This window comes from Schistocerca nitens, chromosome 2 (assembly GCF_023898315.1).
Source record: "Schistocerca nitens isolate TAMUIC-IGC-003100 chromosome 2, iqSchNite1.1, whole genome shotgun sequence".
Taxonomy (NCBI): domain Eukaryota; kingdom Metazoa; phylum Arthropoda; class Insecta; order Orthoptera; family Acrididae; genus Schistocerca; species Schistocerca nitens.
In genome coordinates this window covers 747,531,103-747,554,781 of record NC_064615.1, presented here as the reverse complement: position 1 = coordinate 747,554,781, position 23,679 = coordinate 747,531,103, and the positions used below count along the sequence as shown (strand labels likewise).

At 41.8% G+C, this 23,679-nt stretch overlaps 1 protein-coding gene across 1 annotated transcript in view; it reads right to left on the bottom strand.

Moving 5' to 3' along the window:
* LOC126235304 (glutamate receptor-like) overlaps window positions 1-22,931 on the bottom strand; it is a 56,604-nt gene extending 33,673 nt beyond the window's left edge. The window contains exons 1-2 of the mRNA XM_049944028.1: window positions 22,606-22,931; window positions 8,461-8,620 (exon numbers count right to left, since the gene is read on the bottom strand). Coding sequence (XP_049799985.1) covers window positions 8,461-8,620; window positions 22,606-22,931 — 486 coding nt within the window. The remainder of the gene's footprint in view (window positions 1-8,460; window positions 8,621-22,605) is intronic.
* Between the last annotated feature and the right edge of the window lie 748 nt (window positions 22,932-23,679).

Below are 23,679 nucleotides of genomic sequence, written 5' to 3'. Positions count from 1 at the left end.
GGTCAGATGTCCATAGGAAAATATTGCAACTGTCTGCTCGTTTTGAGCCACATAAAGGAAATGAAAACAAAGTACATAATTATAAGTATGGACATGATATATAAACACAAACACTAGAGAAGTCACATGTATGAATGCATTTGAAAAAAAAAAAGGAAATATTTAAAAAACTTGTCTCCCATTGAGACACATAGTCAAGACAGTACAATAACATATTAATACTAAAATTGGACACTTAAATTGGTCACAACATAACACAAACATCAAACTTGCTGAACATCTGATTAGCTGTAGAAAATTGTACACAAATCTTATGCCTAAGAAAAGAATAGTAACAAAATGATGAGTCTTGCACAACAAGTTTTTTTACATTGTCTTTTATTTGGTGCATTTATGTCCCATATTCAACAATACAAAAAGAAAGTAATAAATGTTTGTCACCTTCTTGCCCATTGCAAGTAAAGAAGATTTCTCAAAATTTAATATTCAATAGTGACAATAAAAATATAAAAACATTCTCTCAGAGATCTGGAACTTTTCCAGGGTCTGTAGCATGAGTGGTAGTTGCTATTTGACACACCCAGTAAAAACTTTGCTGATAACATGCTTTATGGAAACTGGGGAAGTAATTGTATTCAAACAGGGAAATGTGCTTAATCATGTTTATATGGTTTCAATTCAGTGATGTTTCTTAATCCAAATAACCTTCTTGATCTGGGAAAGATAAGTCTATACGCATTAGGATGTGGGCTTTCTTTTATTTCAAATGGACAAATGTCAATGTTTACTTTAACATATGGATAACCTAGCTCAACATCTTTGTCTATTTCAGTATTTTCAAACAATAGATCATTTTCAATTTCTTTAGTTTCTAAGTCTAATGTCTCTTTCCTACACTTCGACACATCCCTCTCTGTTTGCAAAGCATTGACATTTAAACATAAACCTTTGTTTTCATCTGTTCCTCTTAACACTGTGTTGCCACTCAACAAATTATTGTTTTCACCCCATTTTTTATAAAGTCCGCTACGGATTCTTATCCACCATATAGGATACAAGGTTGCACTTACCTTTGCTAATTCTTTCCAAAAGGCATCTTTCTTTATACAGTTTCCATAGTTGTTCCACAAAACTTCTAAAAACTTTTCCCCTTTTTCTTGAAAACACACATTTACATTCCATCCCTTTATATTTTCTTTAATATTATTATTATTGTCATTCTCATAGATTAGTGTTTCATAGTTCCCAATAGGCAATAGCTTGTCCTCAGATACACATTCCCTAGTCTGCATTTCACTTAAATTAACCTCATTATTACCCATGTTTGTCACATCACTTACCTTTACCACATCATCACTTTTCAATTCTACAAATACTTTTATTTCTTCCTCCACACTCTCATCAATAACATCACTTGATTTAGGATCATTATTTAAATGTCCCTCCATTACTTCTTCCTCCTTCTCCACAACAACCCCATCTTCAGTTTCCCCCCTATGTATCTGAATCTCAGCAATTGAGTCTTTGGCTCCATTAAACACTTCCTCATCCCCCTTCTTATCAAATAAACCCCCCAAAATAGATTCTATTTGTGGTGTGTCTGACTTGTTATTCACACCAGTATCATTTTCAGCCCAACTATGGAACTCTGCAATACCTTCAACTTCTGCACTTTCACTAACTACCTGTGCTTGAACACAGTTTTTATTAACTGTATCACTTTTACTCATAGTATCCCAAACCTTTTATTAAATTCTAATTTATTCATTCTAACTACATCAGTATTTTCATGGTATTTACTCTTTACATTGTATTCTCTCCTTTTCCAGTTTCGGTTATGTGTTGTCCTGTCATAATATTGTCTAGCCCCAAAACTACGGACATCTAGTGGGACTGTCCACCGTTTCCCGGCTGGTTTCCTCGGTCTGTCCGTTTGTAGTTGTCGTTTTGTTCACTAGTTTCAAGAAACCCCCTTCTATCTTGTTCTCTTCCCCAATACCTATTTCTATCATTCCTGTTATCTCTCCTCCATCCTCCCTCCTGTGTATTGTTTCTGAAATCATTTTCATATCTCCTATCTCCCCTATTTGGAGCATTATTTCCAGAATTTTCAAAGTCTCTCCTCCCATAATAATCTCTATTTACATTCCTGTTCCACCCCCCATACTGGTTGTTGCCAGAGCCAAAACTTTGGTTACTTTCTCTTTCCAAGGCCCTATCTAATCTATCTACAAATTTCAGGAACTCTTCCATTGAATCGTCTGGTCCATGGACCAATTCCCACTGCAGTCTCTCTGGTAATCTTCTTTTTAAAACATCAATTTGTGTCATAATATCAAAAGAGTTATTCAAGTGAGCAAGTTTTTTCAATTGATCTCTGCAAAATTTTTGCATTCCCCCTACTTTCCCTCTATACACTGGTCCATTTAGAAATTCTGACTTTAATCTGGCTTGTATGGATTGTGACCAAAATTTGCAAATAAATTTAGCTTCAAACTCTTCAAAAGTATTCCAAGAATCATTATTCTCATTTGCCCAGGATAGGGCCTCCCCTTCTAGAAACCGTTTTACTAACTTAATTTTTATGTCATCTGACATTCCTACAACAAACATATCCTTACATTGGTGAATAAAGTCAATAGGGTGCAGATTTTCACCAGGAAAGCATTTCACTTGGATGTGCCCATACATTGTATTTTGATTGTAAATCGTTTGTTTGGACATCAATGCGTCCTCCAATTGTGTATATTTAGTGTGTATATTTTCTACTTTTGTATCTACATTAGTGGTGTACAGGTTGTATTCCTGTTTAAGGTTTTCTGATGTTTTGTCTATTCTCTGATCTAATCTTTTAGGTTCAGTATCTACTCTGTTGTAAATGACAGCAATGCTGTCTGTGTTCGCTTGTATGTTTTCATTTAAACTTTCAACTTTAACTTGAAATTCTTTTCTGAAGTGTATCAACTGTTCGCTAGTGTTCTTACTGAGGGTAGTTTTAATTTCCTCACACTTCTCATTGAGATGAGTACTTAATAGATCAAAATCCAAACTTAACTTATCCAGTCTATCTGTGTTTTCTTCACTTGATTGTTTAAAATCCAAACTTAACTTATTCAGTCTATCTGTGTTTTCTCCAAGTTTCAAACTTACTTGTTCACTTAATTGTTTAAAATCCAAACTTACTTGCTCACTTGATTGTTTAAGTTGCGAGCTTATTTGAGTTGCAAACTCTGCTAGCCACTCTGTTAAGTTTAATTGTTCACCACCCCCTGGTTCAATTTTTACATTTCCTACGATCTCATCCCTCTCAGGTAGAGACATGTTAACAATTAATTATTTTAAATGACAACAACAACAAAATACCTTGCTTTATGTCTATGCTATGATGTCGTGGTCGGTGTTCTTGTTGGCTTTCTTCACTTATATTCGGTTTAATTGAAGCTGAAGTCTTGATTGATGAAATCCATTGACATAATCCAGACGTTAATCTTCCGAGCGGTGTGATGATAGTTTTTCGTAGTCGCACAAACACAATTTATTTATTTATTTTTGACATATTTTCACTGTTGACACACTGCACAAATAAACTTTTTTGGAATGCTAAGCACTTACGAAATTTATCGCTGCACTATTATCATCGATGCACTTAAAGATCCCGGACGAGCCCCCACTTTTGTAATGGTCCGCCTAGTCGTAGATATTGCTAATTGCTATAATCGCACTATTTCACTCCAATTTACGGAGCTTGTTAGCACTTGATGTTAGGTTGGCGCCATTACAATGTATTGTAGTAATCGCTGCTGCTTGCTGGATCGCTGCTGTGTCTCGATGCTGATGCTGGCTCTAAATCTGGTTGTCTAGGGTAAACACATGAGGTCCCGTGTTTTTCATGTGCTTTTGATGATAAAGGACGAGCGAAACCAACACATATGTAAACATCAAACATTTATTACTTTGGTGGCCATATTAATTCCACTGTCCACCAAAGACCATAACACAACACAAAGTAGTACTTCCTTTACATGTTCTTTGCATTGTTTTTCCATCCCAAACAATAACACAGAAACACACTTCACCAAAGTGACATTCCGACTGCCCCCTGACTGCCTCCGACTGCCTGTATTTATAACATTGCCAAAGAACTACTAAAAAGAGATATAGTTTATAAGTCACATGTACATCTGTTATCATAATTTGTGCAGAAAAGTTATTAATTTGCATCGAGTGACATAATTTAACATGTTATTAAAATGACAGACAGATTTGTTGACTTGACAGAATAATTCTTTGTTACAAAAAGGTCGTTTTTTAGAAGTTTGTCAATTGACTTCTCTAATTTGCATAAATAAGTAAGTAACATGAATTATTAAGAATTACATTGGTTTTCGTCTAAAATAGGATTGATTACGTGAATACTGAGTAAAAACGCTCCTAGTGAACAAATAGGTTTCACTGGGTGATTTTTATTTAAGGAGATCCAAAATACCTATGTTGGCCACTATTTTTCGTACTTCATATTAATTATTTAAGATGAACTTAGTGTTTTTACATGATGACATTTGCTGTATCAGTGATCAAGTAATGTTAACTTTTGTGTGGGTCAGTTATTCAGTATAATTTAATGGGTTGACTGTTTATGGAGACATGTTATGCAATCATTGTTAACATACACAATAACTTTTCTATAATCATAAATACTCATTAAACTGGTTGAATTTGGAAGGGATCGCATACTTCATTAAAGTAAAGCCTTTAATATGTTCCGTTACAAGGTCCTCCGCTCAACAATACAGTGTGCGACGAATAAATGACGTTACGTTGCCCCAGGCATTGACAACTGAGTGTTAAGTACAGAAGGGCAGCAAGGAGTCTCGAGTGCTACTCCAAGTCGGTAAAAGCCCGCGAAGCTTGGCAGTTGCAGGACGCATTCAATTCACAATCGCATAATTCATAAAATTCAACCATTATAGCTATAGATTACTCAAAAAACACGAAACTAAACAGGTAAACGAGATGAGGAAGTGCATATAAACGCTTTCATGGTACACAAAATAGTACTTAAGATAATGAAGGTATTTCCAACGCTTATACCTTCATTATCTTAAGTACTATTTTGTGTACCATGAAAGCGTTTGCCGCGCGACCGCTACGGTCGCAGGTTCGAATCCTGCCTCGGGCATTGATGTGTGTGATGTCCTAAGGTTAGTTAGGTTTAAGTAGTTCTAAGTTCTAGGGGACTGATGACCTGATAAGTTAAGTCCCATAATGCTCAGAGCCATTTGAGCCAAAGCAAAAGCGTAACCTCCAATTTGCTCTGAGGAGAATGTTGTTGTTTTCTCCGTCACATTCCCCTCAGGCGTTGTGAAACGAACGATCACGAAAGTGTGAGGTCAATCTTTTTCAAAGGCGAAGTCGAATGAAAAAATGTTTGGAAGCAGTATGATGCGTGGCACCTGCTCTACATTTCGTAACTCCATGCTCCTATCCAATGTACCACCGTTAGCTAATACAAGTTTCAACTGTGTCCTTTAACTTCGATTTATGAAGGCTTTAACCGCCGATGTTCATTATCTCAAATTTTATTGTAACAAATCGTACCAAGAACGAAGTGTTTCTGATAAATATTCAGTGTGCTGTTGACTTGAAACGGAATGCTTTCATAAAATGCAAGTCAGAATACGAAAACAATTCAAATTCGAAAATTATTTAACCACCAATATTACGATTTTCGCCATTTTATTGCAAGGAATAGTAGCAATAACAACGCATTTTAGAAAGGACCTCAATTTGCTGGCGATTTGAAACAGAATTTATTTATATGACATCTTATATAAAACCCAACAAATAGGATCTTCAGCTATAAACTAGAAAATCCAACATGACATCTAAATATCGAACGAGCACGAAAGCTGACAGACAGATCCTGTCGATTTCGATACAGCGTGTGACGACAAAATAACATCGCGTTTGCCTCAGCTCTTGTGAACTGTTTCCCCATTCTGTCACCCGACTAACTTGGTGGTCTCTCGTTTCCTCCAGATGCACAGATTGAAAGTGTCGCCCGCTGAGTGAAGCAAACGACTCCAGTGACTAGCTGCTCACAGGTGATGCACCTGTATCTGAGCTCCAGTCAGCTGTCAAACCAGCTTGAGTCTAGCGCGTTTCGCCGCTGTCTGTATGTTATGTCCCAGAGTCTATCGAAACAGAGATGATAGAAAACTTAATAAACAGGAACATAAGTTTCCATTTAAATAAGGCTTGGGATTCCGCACTCAGTTTATTAAGATCTTGTCAGGTATCTTATCCACTAGAGCTGGAAAACATCGCGAGAATGTGCGGGGTCTGGAAAACAAACGAGAATCAAAGCTGTTAGCGGACAGATCGACTCCAACAATACTTCACAGTCTGGTTGGAGACCAGGCACCGAGTGATCAACAGCACATCCCGCAGCATCTGAAGGCGACGATTGGGTCGGTCGTCGAAACATAAAAATGGAATCTTCAACTTGTCTGAATACCTGAAAGACGTCATGAAAAGGAAAACTACCCGTGACGTCATAGTGACATTCTGCCATGTGTCAGTGATGCCTAAGAACAGCAGGTGGAGGGAGAGCTGCATCATCGCTTGTCCTGAGGCGTATCCAAGAAACTGACGCTCGGGGGACCCACAGGCCTCGCCACTCACAGCTTGCCACGCCTGAAGTGAAGGAAACAAAAACATATACGGGGGTCACTCCAAAAGAAATGCACACTATTTTTGTAAAAATACAGTGTTCGTTCTGCATGTGTGAAAGTTTTACCGTGTGTAGATACATCCTTTCCGCTTGTTTTAAAACTTAGTTCAACCTGTTCCCGTGAGTGGCGCCATCACAGCATGTCTTCAAGATGGCTGCTACACTTGACGTTCGTCAGAAGCAAAGTGCTGTCATAGAATTCCTGTGCTGTGAAAACGAGACAGTGGTAAACATCCACAAGAGGTTGAAAAAGGCGTATGGAGATGCTGCTGTCGACCGCAGTACAGTTAGTCGGTGGACAAGCAGGTTACGTGATGAAAGCGGGCAAGGCAATATTGAGGATTGTCCTCGCAGCGGCAGGCCTCGTACTGCACACACTCCAGACACTGTGCAGAGAGTTAACGAATTGGTGAATGCTGACAGGCGCATCACAGTGAACGAACTGTCACACTACGCTGGGATAGGGGAAGGAAGTGTTTGTAGAAACTGAAAGTGTTGGCGTTAGAAAAGGTTTGTGCCAGGTGGGTTCCCAGGATGTTGACAGTGGCTCACAAAGAAACAAGAAAAACGATATGCAGCGAACTTTTGGAACAGTACGAGAATGGTGGAGATGAATTTCTTGGAAGAATTGTGACAGGTGATGAAACATGGCTCCATCATTTTTCACCAGAGACGAAGAGGCAATCAATGGAGTGGCATCATGCAAATTCACCCAAGAAAAAAAAAATTCAAAAGCACACCTTCTGCTGGAAAAGTTATGGCTACGGTGTTTTTCGATTCCGAAGGACTCTTGTTTGTGGACATCATGCCAAGTGGAACCACCATAAATCCTGATGCATGAGTGACGACACTGAAGAAACTTCAAGCTCGACCGAGTTGTGTTCGACCACATCGGCAAAAGCAGGATGTTTTGCTGCTGCACGACAATGCACGGCCACACGTCAGTCAAAAAACCATGGAAGCGATCACAAAACTCGGATGGACAACATTGAAACACCCGCCTTACAGTCCTGACCTGGCTCCATGTGACCATCATCTCTTTGGGAAACTGAAAGACTCTCTTCGTGAAACAAGGTTCAAGATGATGACTTCCTTGTGCATGCTGCCAGACAGTGGCTCCAACAGGTTGGTCCAGAATTTTACCGTGCGGGTATACAGGCGCTGGTTCCAAGATGGGGTAAGGCAGTTGAGAGGGATGGAAATTATGTGGAGAAACGAAAATATTGTTCCTAAAGGATGTATCTACATACTGTAAGACTATCAAACATGTAGAACAAAAGATGGATTTAAAAAAATAGTGTGCATTTCTTTTGGAGTGACCCTCGTATATACGCTGAGTGTCTCTTCTGTCGGACAAGTCCTACAGAACAGACACCAGGCTCTTTATGTCTATGAGCGCGACGGCTCTTACGCGTACAATTATTTCAGTGTGGATGCACATTGCGTCAGAACTCCCGTAGGAATCAGGATCAGCTGCCAGCAGAAGGAGAATGGGCAGGGACGCTACTTGTGTACGATAAGATGGGAATTTAGGTCGGATGGTAAGCATGCCAGGGTAGCCGAAGCGATCAGAGCTACCGCTTCCGTTAAATTGGAAATGCGGAACGAGTTCCAGTCCGACACAAATTGTCACCTGTCGTCTTTGGATTTATTTCAAAACCCGAATGCGGCTGATGTGGTTAGTTTCTCTTAATTCAAATAAACAGCAGGCCCTCCTCATCGCGTACCTGCCTCTCGTAGCCTGGCTCGACGAGCAGCCCCACGAGGCAGGAGCTGTAGGCGGATCCCAGCAGGAAGCACGCCACCAGCCACGGCGCGTAGAAGCGCCGCCAGCGACGTGGCTCCGCCGACGGCACTTGCATCAGCCCCGCCCACGCAGTCAACAGGCTGCCAACACACACGGGTTCACCACGGTTGTTCATTCGCTGCCAGTCCTCCTCCAATCATCCTCAAATGCATTTCATTTCCTACTATTTTGCTCGTCATCTGAGAAGTGTTGTGAACTCCACTATGTTTACACCTTACACACCCTTTGCAAAATGGTTCAAATGGATCTTAGCACTATGGGACTTAACATCAGAGGTCATCAGTCCCCTAGACTTAGAACTACTTAAATCTAACTAACCTAAGGACACCACACACATCCATGCCCGAGACAGGATTCGAACCTGCGACCGTAGCAGCCGCGCTGTTCCGGACTGAAGCGACTAGAACCGCTCAGCCGCAGCGGCCGGCATGCAACATGGAATAGCCTTTATACAGAGTACGTCGTCACATGCGTCCGTCCTCACCATCAGTCACTCATCTACAACTACGTATACATTAATACCCCGTAAGCCACCTGCTGGTGTGTGGCGGAGGGTACTTCTGTGCCACTAACTGATCCCCCTTAACCTCTTCCATTGGTGAATGGCACGTGGGAGGAATGATTGTCGGTGAACGTGTATATTAGGTCCAAATTATAGAATTTTTCTTCGAGGTTATTTCGCGATATGTATGTGCGAGGAAGTAATGTGCTGTTGGACTCTTCGCGGAAAGCACGCTCTCGAAATTTCAATAGTAAAACGCTTCGCCATGCACATCGCCTGTCTTGTAGCGTCTACCACTGTAGTATGTTGAGCGCCTTTTTAACGCTCTCGGGCCGCGTTTAGTCGACTAAACGGGGCGACACCTTCTCGTACATCACAGCATCCTCACAAACAGTCATGAATTGCTGCTCACCCTGTCCGTCAGATGATTCATGTATGTATAGAGACTAAGAGAGGTCCTGTCATACTTCCGTCGGGACTCTTGGAGATGTCCTTTGCCTAATAAGCACTCGCGCTCGAGGGCAACGTAATGAGTCTATTACTTAAGAGACGTTCGAGCCGCTTACTTAAGATATGTTCGAGCCAGTCACACATCTTGAAACATAATCCGTATGCTTGTACTTTATTAAGTCTGCACTGCGGCGCTATGTCAAACGCCTTCCGGAAATATAGGAACGTGGAATCTATCTGTTGTCTTTGGTCCATGGTTCGTAGGATATCGTGTGGAGCAGGGCAGGTGATTTCTCCACTCTACATGGCGCCGAGTGACTTCCTCTTTTCTCGAATGACGAAATCATGGCGTGACAGGATTTTCCAGGATGACGAAGAGGTGATTTTCGAGGCGAAACGTTTCCTGCACAGCAAATATATTCATAAAATCATGTATTGTAGAGAGAAATATGTCGCGTTGAAGGGTGGATATCTAGAAGGCTGACATCATCATCAAGTATGATGGTGCTAGCTAGATTTTACCAGGCAGATGGTTAAAGCTTTACGACTTGTAATTTATATGCAACAAATTTGCAGCAGCAGTGGCTAAATCTAGCCTGCATAACACTGTGTGTTTGCTGTATTAGTGTTAGTTTCACTGTCATTTAAGCCATCAACAGATCTTTACATGAAAAAACTAACATTTGGACAAGCTATCTGACTGCGTATTTGAATATGAAAAACTACAGGAACAAATTACCCTGTAGCAAGGAATACCTAAGCTATCTGACTGCGTTTTTGAACAAGAATTTTAAAGTGATACAGAATCTGACATGTGCAACGAAATTTCCTGGACTAGAGTACAAGACATGTTGCATTGCGTCAGCGTCTCTGTTCTGGCCCTAAGTTTTACACTCACCTTTTTAGGTGACTGCCTTTTTCCATGTGGTTTATAGCAATGCGCAGCAGGATGCAGTAGCAACGGCTAAAGCTTATTGTTACTAAGAATGAATTTAATAGAAAAGAGTTTGCTGGGGTCCTGTTAATTACTAAATAACTTTTGAGAAGGGACTTCATTAATTAAGTCTATTTAAAACTTCAGAATCATCATGAACAAATATTAATAATGACAATGACAAATGACGTGTCAATAATGGCTGAGCGCCAGATTAACAAATTATTTCAATTTTAAAATTGCATTAACATTTAGTAACCACAGCATATTATTTAGATGTGGAGAATAATAATAATTATTATTATTTGGAGGATAAGGAGGCTTCTTTCACTGACAAGCAAAACATGGGATTATTGTAAACTCTGACTAACAATCACGAGCCTAACCCTGCTATTTCTTTGGCACTATGCTTGCGAATTTTACTTTGAATTCCATCTTGAAGCGTAGTTAAGCCATCTGAACCTCTCGTGGTTATATAAATGAAATAAGGCTTTGAGTGTGGTAAGATCTGGCGTCACCGACGAGAGGGCAACGTTTTCTGTCTCCGAGCTCTCGACCGATACTACTAGTCTACTACTTCCATTCTCGCAGACAGACCTAGTCTCACAACAATGCTTAGAATCGCGTTCCCATGTTTCGCCCTCAGATTATTGCTATCGATATCTGAGCGGTTACACAATGCATAGAATAGCGTTAAGTTAGACGTATTGTTTTATGTAATGGAGAATTCTGACACACTCCTTACAGAGTACCCCTTATAAACATGACTGGAGTTGCAAAGGGTGTGCCGCTTCCTGGACTCGGGTAGGCGCGCCGGCCCCGGATCGAATCCGCCCGGCGGCTTAACGACGGAGGCCGGTGTGCCAGCCAGCCTGGATGTGGTTTTTAGGCGGTTTTCTACATTCCCCTAGGTGAATACCGGGCTGGTCCCCACGTTCCGCCTCAGGTACACGGCTCACAGACATCTGAACACATTCGCACTATTCCATAGATTACACTAGACACAGACAGTTGGGGTACACTCATTCCGTCCCAGGGAGTATGGGGTGGCGGCAGGACGGGCACCCAGCCACCCCTTAAATTAACCTTGCCAATTCCGATTAACCATGCCGACACTGCGTCATTGCGGGAGAAAGGCACAAGCAAAAAAAAAAAATAAATAAATAAATAAAAGAAGTGCATACTTTCTACTACATTTCCTTGGGCTCATGTTGTTAATGTCTTCACTCTATTATCTGGTGAGAACATATATTAATTCATAAATAAAAATCAAGGGTTATTATGTTAAATTCTTAAAGAATCTCATTGTTAAAAAATGTTTCCAGGTAAATGGACATTGTATAAATCTGAATGGAAACCAATAGCATTGGTACAAATAAAAGTAGTGCCAGACACTCGCAATGGCGAACTACTCACAAATAAGCGTCAGCCTGCCAGTTCACTTGCAAAAGTTTGTGGAACTATATTCAGGGACAGTAGGGAACAAGAGATGGAGCCGTATGAAGATGAAAAAAATAACTTTGCTGTGAAATACAGTCATAATAAAAACTGCCTGTTCAAAAGTGTGCATCTATTAAATGAAGATATGCTGCTGGCTAACATTCAGCATCCCGGGTTCGATTCCCGGCGGGGTCAGGGATTTTCTCTGCCTCGTGATGACTGGGTGTTGTGTGACGTCCTTAGGTTAGTTAGGTTTAAGTAGTTCTAAGTTCTAGGGGACTGATGACCATAGCTGTTAAGTCCCATAGTGCTCAGAGCCATAACATTCAGCACCATGCTGCTCCAGCCCACGCGTTGTAGATGCTCCAATCTTCCTTGGCATACGACCACGAGGTGATCGAGAAGTAGTTGTTCAAGCATGTCCCACTCTTAGGCTGTGGCCCTCCAAATGTCATGAAAAAGAAAGGTACCGGTGACAACGTACTGCAAGTTTCAACTGGCCTCAATCATGCTCGGTCGGTTCATGTCAGTATGTTCCACAGGCCATTCCATTCGGTTGATTCCTACCTCCTATACGAAGCTGTACATGGGGCAGGTATGGTGTGCTCGTGCATCATTTCCTTGTACACATCGTTGAAATATAGACTGTAACGCTGGAGTATGGTTTGGAGGATAGTGTCGCAGTAATGTACAGCCCTTAAATTATCCTCGATACCGATTAGAGGTGCGTAAATTCCGTAAGTGATCCCGGCCAAAAACATGATCCTTTGGGACTGGATATCTCCACACTTCTCTAATTACGACACTCGACAACCACCAGACAAATCTTACATTCATCGGTGGAGAGAATCCGACGCCATTTATCCAGGTTCCACTTTAACTGTTACTTTGCGCTCGTTATTCACGCACCACGGTCATAGTGAACGGAGTTGTTTATAATGGATGCCTCCTTGCGAAACTGATCATACGGCGACGGTTGCGTACTGTCTCATTAGACACATCTATCACAGTGCCTCCCAAAAATGCAGCGTCCCATCCCCTTCGCGGTATCTAGGAGTCATTATTTGTGGATAGCAGTCATCAGATGCCGCTGTTAACTGCGAGTGACCACTACGAGACAGCTCCTCAGTGTTCTGTGTCTCATGAAAGCGGTAGGAAGTTAGAATAACTGTGCTGTTTCGTACGCTGATTGTGCTTCTCTAGCTGAAAAGGTTTCTTACTATAGAGTGTCAATGTTTGCTGTGCAGCCTTTAATTTATTGTTCGGGGTATGTTGAGGAACTAAACAGTGTTGCCGCGCGGAGTGGACGCGTGGTTTGAGACGCCATGTCACGGATTGCGCGGCCCCTCCCGCGGAGGTTCGAGTCCTCCCTCGGGCATGTGTGTGTGTGTGTGTGTGTGTGTGTGTGTGTGTGTGTTTGTGTGTGTTTGTGTGTGTGTGTGTGTGTGTGTGCGACAACTAAGTTTAAGTTAGATTAAGTAGTGTGTAAGTCTAGGGACCGATGACCTCAGCAGTTTCGTCCCTTAGGAGTTCACACACATTTGAACACTAAACAGTGTACACAGGCTACTTCGTACGTTTCAGGACAGGAGAGAATGCACGCTACTAAACTGCACTGAGGATTCATGTTTAGTTTTACCTCTAGTACACTGTAGACTTGACGTAAAGATTTCATGAGATCAAAAGAGTGTAGAGAAGCAAGATACCGATAGAAAAACTAGAACTGGTACCAAGCGGTCATGTGACCCTTCACCGTTCACGTAAGTCATGGCAGTGAAGTGGTGCGTACGTGTCAGTAGGTTGTGTGGTATCAGCACAGGGACCAACGTGGGAGGAGACAGAATGACAGAAGGAAGCTATCGTGTTTGGACGTCTCCGTAACTGTACCGTGAAGCTCCCAGATTAGTTGGTGTTTCGAAGTGGACTATCCGACATGTCTACCACGAATTGTGTACCACGAAACGTGGTGTAAGGACAGCCGTCTTAAAAGATCCTTTCCAGATGGACCAGAGCCGAGTACCACGCCTTATCACTGACAATCGGTTTCAAATCCGATAGGAATTGCTAATGCAACTGAAAACAGGTGCACTTCATCCAGTTTCCAAGCGAAATTGTGAAGAGAACTGCGTGAATGGGTATTTGGAGTCGGGTACCTCAAAAAGGGCGATTTACTCACAGTGGCACTGAAGTGTCGAAACAACGCCGGCCCGTGTGGCCGAGCGGTTCTAGGCGCTTCAGTCTGGAACAGCGCGACCGCTGCGGTCGCAGGTTCGAATTCTGCCTCGGGCATGGATGTGTGTGATGTCTTTAGGTTAGTTAGGTTTAAGTAGTTCTAAGTTCTAGGGACTGATGACCACAGATGTTAAGTCCCATAGTGCTCAGAGCCATTTGAACCATTTTGTCGAAACAGCATGTAATTCCACCTTTTACGCAACGACACAAACTCAGCACAATAAGCTGTTGGGTGGTAGGACTGGACCAAAGTAACACATCAGGAAATCACCATCGACAGTTGGACTGAACATTTTATTTGGTACCTTTAAACAAAAGAACTTGACAAATAAAACCATCACATGTTTAAAACTACATGAATTACCATTCAGGTGAAAATAATTTACTTCAATTTTAAACATTCATAAAAACGTGACACTTATGGCCTATTATACATTTACTGAATGAGTTAAATTTTATATACTATAAATTGTAATCAAGCTGAAGAACAATTTATCAAAATTTAACTAATGTACTCTTTCATTACTACAGTGATTGTTATTACCAAAATAATTCAGAGTTCAGGCAACAATCAGATACCACGGCACACAACAGGTTACTTAAATGGTAGGCACCACATAATTTAGCATATAAAATATAAAACTTCATGTGAGCAAACAAGCTCGTGAGATTCAGCAACTACGCTCAGAAAACGGACGCCCGCCCGCTCAACTGTTTCCAATACAAGCTCGGCATGGACCCCAAGACGCGAGCAGCAACGGTCACGAATGGGCACGAGAAAATCCCAGAACTAGTGAATATTTGCAACAGACTGACATCTGCCTTAAATAACTACAAACACAATAACTCATTACAACACATCATCAGTAAAATTAAAACATTAAATTAATTACAGTACCGATCTACTGTTATTGAAGGAATTCTAGTTCCGCCATCAATATAATCCATTTCAGGCTATTAAACACATAATAATAACTGGTAAGAATTTAGGAAATTACTGAGTTCAAAATTATACACGTATCTCTCAGACACACTATTAGTTCAAACAGAAAAGTAACAGTGATGTTATTACATTTCAGAGATAAATATATTCCAGGATATATACACCAATAGCGACTGGCCATCTTACTCCGTGGTGTGATATAAATACAATAACCAGGCGGTAACTAAACAAGGGCCAGCAAACTGCTTTCAATGGCGGTTAAACCTTGACAGTAGGGATCTACAACGGAATGTCTCAGCAATCCAGGCCCTCGTAAATGTTAATGATCACACCACATACACCTTAAAACATTATGTATTAAACCATTTAAAATCAACACGCTGAAGGCCAGACTCAGTAGGAATGGCGACGGCCGCCGAAGAAAATACAGTCAACAGCACAGAACCCAGTTGTGGATTCCGACCACAATTTACAGGACAAGCAAGGCCCTTACTCTCTTGATTGTTCGACGAACCCAGGCGCCGCAGATCCCGATGCCACGAGACATGAAGCAAGCGGAAAAAACACCAATAGCTTCCCAGTAACGTCTCTTTCCACGCCGGAAATATTTGCCACGGCCGTGTCACCCGGGTAACAGCCCCTCGTGTCCTGCTTGCTGGCTGACACGGGACCTTAGCTGTCCACCATAGTTCCCAAAACGCCGTTACTGCTTGACGTCCAAAAGCAAAATTCCTCCCTCTTCCTCAACTTTTCCTCTCGCTCCCGATCGGCCTGGTAGGTGGCGCCAGCGCGCGCTCTGTGCACAACGCCGGAAAGATGATCCACACCGCCGGCGGAAATATCGCTGATCGAGCCACACGGCTCAGGCACATTATGTTGTTCGTCTTCAGTGCGCCAAACAATACAGAAACTAGACACTAGCTGAGTGGAGGCGTGTATTGTGATCCGATGAGTCTAATTTTGCCTCTGTTCAAACGATGGAAAAAATAGAGGGCATCAACAGCTCCATGAGACTCTTAATACATAGTTTGTGAGGGGTTGGAGGTGACTGTTTTTTTCACTCAGACTTGGGCCCATTCATTAAGATAACGTGAACATGAACCAGGATATTTATTTCAACGCTTTTGGTGCTCGTGAGTTGCCCTTAGTCCTACGTCTACATCATGAATGCATTGTGTACATTTCTACCTTCCAAAATATTAAAAGGTGCTATCACAGGCTGCATGGATTGCTTCTTACAAGGGAACCTCCCCATCGCACCCCCCTCAGATTTAGTTATAAGTTGGCACAGTGGATAGGCCTTGAAAAACTGAACACAGATCAGTTGAGAAAACAGGAAGAAGTTGTGTGGAACTGTGAAAAAATAAGCAAAATATACAAACTGAGTAGTCCATGGGCAAGATAGGCAACAACATGGGCAGTGAGAGCTCAGGGCCGCCGTGGTCCTGTGGTAGCGTGAGCAGCTGCAGAATGAGAGGTCCTTGGTTCAAGTCTTCCCTGTAGTGAAAATTTTACTTTCTTTATTTTTGCATAGTTACTATCTGTCCGTTCGTTCATTGACGTCTCTGTTCACTGTAATAAGTTTAGTGTCTGTGTTTTGCGACCGCATCGCAAAACCGTGCGATTAGTAGACGAAAGGATGTGCCTCTCCAGTGGGAACCAAAAACATTTTATCGCAAGGTCATAGGTCAACCGATTCCTCCACAGGAAAACACATCTGATATATTCTATACGACACATGACAGGAATATGTTGTCGACCCACCTAACTTGTACACTTGACGAATGGGCACTCTTTGGTGTGACGTCATAAGCGCGTGACTGCGTGTGAGATCGCTCTCTAAGTTTTCATCTATTTTTAGGTTTCAGATATATATTTTAACTGTTTTTGTGATAATATTTACTATATAAGTGACTTATTAGTGGTTACTTCATTCACCTCCGCATTTCTTGTGTTGTGGCCTGATATTTGTGAGTGTTTCGTATCGAGCAACTTAACCTCTTACCCGTGTTTACATTCCACGCTGACCAGTTGCAGCTGTAGCGGCGCATCGAAAGCTAAGTACTAATTAATTGTTTGTGTATAGTAGTTTATTTAGGAACTTTAGTAGTCTTCAACCGGTGTTCTTGGTGTTTTCCGGTGAAATAACTTCAGAAGAAATTTTTGCGAACTACTTTCAGTTTCGTTACTGTCATTAGACGTTTGATTTTCTTTCTGTGTTAGTATTTTGTTATATTCTCATTTGTTGTTGATTAATACTGTCAATAATAGTAGTTACTTCCCTTGTAGAGCAAGTTTGTGATTATTGTAGTCAGTTTTTAACATCTTCTTATTGTAGTAGAGGAACTTAGATAAAGTTGTTTTCTTGTTTCAATAATTGTAAAATTTTACCATGAGTGAGAAGTGTGGGCTTTGCCGTAGGTTCGTGAGCAGTGGATTGCGGTGTGAGACTTGTTCGAAGTATTTTCACTGGGGGGAATGCAGTGGGGAAGCCAGTGGGCATTCTGGTGAGATCCTCTCCTGGAACTGCAGGTTATGTAGCAAGAGTAAGTTGATAGAGGAGCAGGAGCGTAAGACCTGTGCCCTTCAGGTGCAGTTGAAAAACGCACAGGAGGAGCTAGATAGGATGAGGAGGGAGAAGGAGGTTGGGGAATGGGAGCTGGCTGTTGGCAAGAGATCTGCTGGGAGAAGGAGATTTTCAGATAGTTTTACTATTGGTGTTTGTAATAGATATGACCAACTGTCAGAGTCTAGTAGAGAGGAATCTCTAGTAGCTGTAGATGTAGGAAGTATGCAGCAGACCTCAGCAGTTACGGTGGCTAGGACAGTTGCAAAGTCTAAGAGAAAGAAGAAGGTTCTGCTGTTAGGTAGTTCTCATGGTAGAGGTGTAGGCCAGCAGTTGCAGGAAGTTTTGGGGAGTGAGTACCAGGTCACCAGCATTGTGAAGCCTAATGCAGGATTGGCTCAGGTGACTTTTAACATAGGGGGGTTATGTAGGGATTTTACTAAAGAGGATCAGGTAGTGATTGTGGGTGGGGCTGGTAATAGTATTGATAGGGATGGGGAGTATGACATAGATGGTGACCTGGAAAAGATAGCCACTCAGACTGGCAACACGAATGTGCATTTCGTGGAACTGTTTCAGCGTCACGATCGGCCTCATCTTAATACAGCCGTCAGGCGTAATAACATGAGACTTGGGGGTGCGCTGATGACAGAAGGCATGAGTCACATTTCAGTGGTGTCGGTGGAGTTTATCGGCAGGACGGGTTTCACTAGACATGGCCTACACCTCAACAGGTATGGGAAGGGGAGGTTGGCAAAACTTATAGGTGACAGCATAGGTGGGGGTGGTGGGAGCACTCATGAGAAAATTCCGGTAGTTGTGGGTGTTAGAGCTGTACCTTTTTTAGATTGAAGTCAGCTGATAGGTATTCTTGCTTAAGGGAAGTCTCTCTAACAAAGAAACCACTTTCTACAAAGCTTGGGTATCCGATTAATGAGGGAATTAGTATATTTCATCAAAATATACAAGGTATTAGAGATAAAGTTAGTGAACTGCTTATAGATGTTGACTCTGAAATTATTGGTATATCTGACCACTTCTTAAATAAGGAGATAATTCATAGGCTTCCTTTACCAGGATACAGGTTGGCTGGCAGCTTTTCTAGGAGCTCTTTGCGGTGTGGGGGGGTAGCCATGTATGTGAAAAACGGTATCCCATTTGAGTCAATTGATGTTTCAAAGTACTGCACTGAAAAGGTGTTTGAATGTTGTGCAGGTGTGGTTAAATTTAGTGGAGCTAAACTTCTTACTGTTGTTATTTATAGATCCCCAGACTCCGATTTCACAACATTTTTGCTAAAGCTAGAGGAGGTTCTTGGTTCACTTTATAGGAAATACAAAAAGTTAGTTATATGTGGTGACTTCAATATCAATTGTATAAGTGATTGTGCAAGGAAGAGGATGCTGGTAGACCTCCTTAATTCATATAATCTTATGCAAACCGTATTCTTTCCAACGAGAGTGCAAGGGAACAGTAGAACAACCATAGACAATATTTTTGTTCATTCGTCATTATTAGAAGGGCATTCTGTTAGCAAAAAGGTGAATGGCCTTTCAGATCATGATGCACAAATTTTAAGTCTAAAAGATTTTTGTGCTGCAACACATGTTAAATATAGTTACCAACTTTTTAGGAAAGCTGATCCAGTTGCTGTACAGACTTTTGTAAACCTTATCAAGGAACAAGAGTGGCAAGATGTTTATAGTGCTGATACAGTAGACGATAAATATAATGCTTCCCTCAAGACTTTTCTCGTGCTCTTTGAAAGTTGCTTTCCGTGAGAACGTTCAAAACAGGGTACTAGCACAAACAGGCAGCCTGGGTGGCTGACTAAAGGGATAAGAATATCTTGTAGAACAAAGTGGCAATTATATCAAAACGTTAGAAACAGTCACAATCTAAATGCAGCAGCTCATTACAAACAGTATTGTAAGGTGCTTAAAAAAGTTATTAGGAAGGCAAAAAGTATGTGGTATGCAGATAGAATAGCTAAGTCTCAGGATAAAATTAAAACCATATGGTCAGTCGTAAAGGAAGTGGCTGGTCTGCAGAGACAGGTCGAGGATATAGAATCAGTGCGTAGTGGGGATGTCCGTGTTACTGATAAGTCGCATATATGTACAGTACTTAATAATCACTTTCTGAATATAGCAGGTGAACTAAATAGAAACCTAGTCCCAACAGGGAATCATATAGCGCTCTTAGAAAAAAGTGTTCCGAGACTGTTACCTGAAATGCTCCTCCATGATACTGACAAGAGGGAGATTGAGTTAATAATTAAATCACTAAAGACCAAGAACTCTCATGGATATGACGGGGTATCTAGCAGAATACTGAAGTATTGTTCCACGTATGTTAGCTCAGTACTTAGCCATATCTGTAACTTTTCCTTTAGGAGTGGTCGGTTTCCTGACCAATTAAAGTACTCGGTAGTGAAGCCACTTTATAAAAATGGAGACAGGGATAATGTTGACAATTATAGACCTATTTCTATGCCATCGGTGTTTGCTAAAGTTATCGAGAAGGTTGTATATACAAGGATACTGCAGCATTTAAATTCACATAATTTGCTGTCAAATGTACAGTTTGGTTTTAGAAAGGGCTTAACAACTGAAAATGCTATAGTCTCTTTTCTCTGTGAGGTTTTGGACGGATTAAATAAAAGGTTGCGAACGTTAGGTGTTTTCTTTGATTTAACGAAGGCTTTTGACTGTGTTGACCACAAAATATTACTGCATAAGTTGGAACATTATGGAGTAAGGGGAGTAGCTTACAATTTGTTCGCCTCCTACTTTAAGAACAGAAAGCAGAAGGTAATCCTCCGCAATAATGAGAGTGGTAATGATGTTCAGTCCCAATGGGGCACTGTTAAATGGGGCATTCCCCAAGGGTCGGTGCTGGGGCCACTGCTGTTTCTTATTTATATAAATGATATGCCTTCTAGTATTACAGGTGATTCAAAAATATTTCTGTTTGCTGATGACACCACCTTGGTAGTGAAGGATCTTGTGTGTAATATTGAAACATTATCAAATAATGTAGTTCATGATATAAGTTCGTGGCTTGTGGAAAATAATTTGATGCTAAATCACAGTAAGACTCAGTTTTTACAGTTTCTAACTCACAATTCAACAAGAACTGACATTTTAATCAGACAGAATGGGCATGTTATAAGCGAGACGGAACAGTTCAAGTTCCTAGGCGTATGGATAGATAGTAAGTTGTTGTGGAAAGCCCATGTTCAGGATCTTGTTCAGAAACTAAATGCCGCTTTATTTACCATTAGAACAGTATCTGAAATAAGTGACATTTCAACACGAAAAGTAGTATACTTCGCATATTTTCATACGCTTATGTCATATGGTATTATTTTTTGGGGTAATTCTTCTGATTCAAAAAGGGTATTTTTGGCTCAAAAACGGGCTGTTCGAGCTATGTATGGTGTAAGTTCGAAAACCTCTTGTCGACCCCTATTCAATAGTCTGGGAATTTTGACATTGCCCTCACAGTATGTATTTTCTTTAATGTCGTTTGTTGTTAGCAATATTAGCTTATTCCCAAGAGTTAGCAGCTTTCACTCAGTTAATACTAGGCAGAAATCAAATCTGCATGTGGAATGCACTTCCTTGACTATTGTGCAGAAAGGAGTGCAGTATTCTGCTGCATCCATTTTCAATAAGCTACCACAAGAACTCAAAAACCTTAGCAGTAGCCCAAACACTTTTAAGTCTAAACTGAAGAGTTTCCTCATGGCTCACTCCTTCTATTCTGTCGAGGAGCTCTTGGAAGAGCTAAAAAATTAAGCAAATTCCAGTGTTACATTCTTGATTTTCTTTACTTAAACTAACGACTTGTCGCCTGAATATGTTTCTTATATTTCATTTCATTCTGTTTCTACAATCGTGTTATAATTTCATGTATTGACTCGTTCCATGACCATGGAGACTTCTCCTAAATGTGGTCCCACGGAACAATAAATAAATAAATAAATAAAATAAAAAAAAGATTCTTCTACCTTGCCCGATTTAGGTTTTCTTGTGGATGTGATAATCACTCCCAAAAAAGTGATGGAAACATAAGAGTTTGTCACATAAACTGAAAATAAAAAATTAAATGTTTCAATCGATGGAAGATTTGAACCCAGGACCTCTTGGTCCGCAGCTGATCACGTTACCACGGGACCACGGGACCACGGCGCTCCTGAACTCATAGTGTCCTTGATGTTGCCTATCTGGCCCATGGACTACTCAGTTTGTATTTTTTGCTTATTTTTTCACAGTTCCACACAACTTCTTCCTGTTTTCTCAATTGATCTGTGTTCAGTTTTTCAAGGCCTATCCACTGTGCCAACTTATAACTAAATCTGAGGGGGGTGCGATGGGGAGGTTCCCTTGTTAGTTTAACGAACGCTCATGCACACTATCTTATCTTGAGCGTCCTGCTAAATCATTCGATCAGCACACCATAAACAATATCTGGAAGTATTTTCAATAGCGGATGCGACGTAGCAGTTAACATCCGGGCAGACTGGTAGGGCCAAGGAATCTAATCATTGTTAAGTGGCTTCAGGTGGATACGGCATTGCTGAAGTCACTTGCGACTCCCATCCTCTCCAAATTGGAGCAGTTATCAGGGATCGAGTGCGCCTTCGTAACTGATTGATCAGCATAGATAGCTGCCATGTCGAGGAACCAGGAGCGATTTTCGTTACTGCCAAGGATTTTGGTTTGATGGTGCAGAGTGCACTTAGCCTCTTGATGCGAAATCAGGATCTAGTTTGATCGAGTAGTAGCGGTTCCAACATTCTGGAAAGTCTGCAAAACGACTAGCAGAGCAGTGTGCTGACCACACCCCTCAATGCCTCCTGGTGTGATGTGGATGTGGTAGGCATCCCTTGGGCCTTCACATCTCGGTGGGGAGCTCACCAAGACTAGAGGCGGTGTTACAGAGTACGAGCCTGATGAGCTTATCAGAGCCGGAGTGTTGTGGCAGACCTACCCGGAGGTGACGGACTGGCCGTTCCTCGAAGCCCGCAGCAGCAGCGCTGCGGCCAGGTAGAGGAAGGCGATGCAGCCCCAGCCGGAAAGCGGGAAGACCATAGCGAGGGAGTACCAGCGCGGCCTGGGCCCCGCGCGCCGCACGGTCCACGCCAGGCCGTCCACGACGTGCGGGTACGTGAAGTCCGTGGCGGGCAGCCGCTCCGGCACCAGCGCCATCGCGTTCACCGCCATGTCCGCCCGGCCCGCCACCACCGCTCCCAGCAGGCCAGTCCACGAGCCGTCCCTGAACCGGCCGGAGCCCGTGTCGTCTTCCGGCGGCAGCATCACCACTCTGGCATGCAGTACTCGCTGCACCGTATCCAACAGCTGCTGGAAAACCGCAACACGTCCGCCTGGGTGAAAATCACTTTGGGTTTCACAATCGTGTAAAAACACGAGCAGCAATAAAAACGTAGACCGTAGTGCCATCCTCAGACGAGACATGAAAGCGAGCACGGCCGTGCAGATGCCCCTCTTTTGTGACGTTAGAACTTAGATTTTCACTTAGCTTTCTAAGGTGGGAATGGCATAATCAGACACGGTTTTTGCTCCCACGGGACAAAAATGCCCAGTTAGACACACGATCGCTTTTACCTCAAATGCAGAACTTAGGAGACGCCGTATTGGATTACATCATTTGCAGATGAAACCCATAATAGGTGGTTTTTACATTATAACTTACTATCTATGAATATACACTTTCTGACCGAAAGTATCCAACCCAATAGCGGACATTAACCCTTGCAGTGCAAAGCATGGAGGGGGGGGGGGGGTAATTTATGCCCACCTCTTTAAAATACTGTAATCTAGCAAGTTTCTCTAGATTTTAATTAAAAAAATATTTATTGTTTTTAATGAAGTCTTCTATCAGGTTAAATGTATGTTTTAAATTTTTCGGTTTGATTTGAAACAAAAATTTGAATGTCACTAGCAAATGTCAGTTTCTCTAGTGAACGTCATATTCAATGTTTCCAGCTTCAGGGCCGTACTTACACCTTACTTACATGTCAATATCTCTTTAAAAAGTATCTCG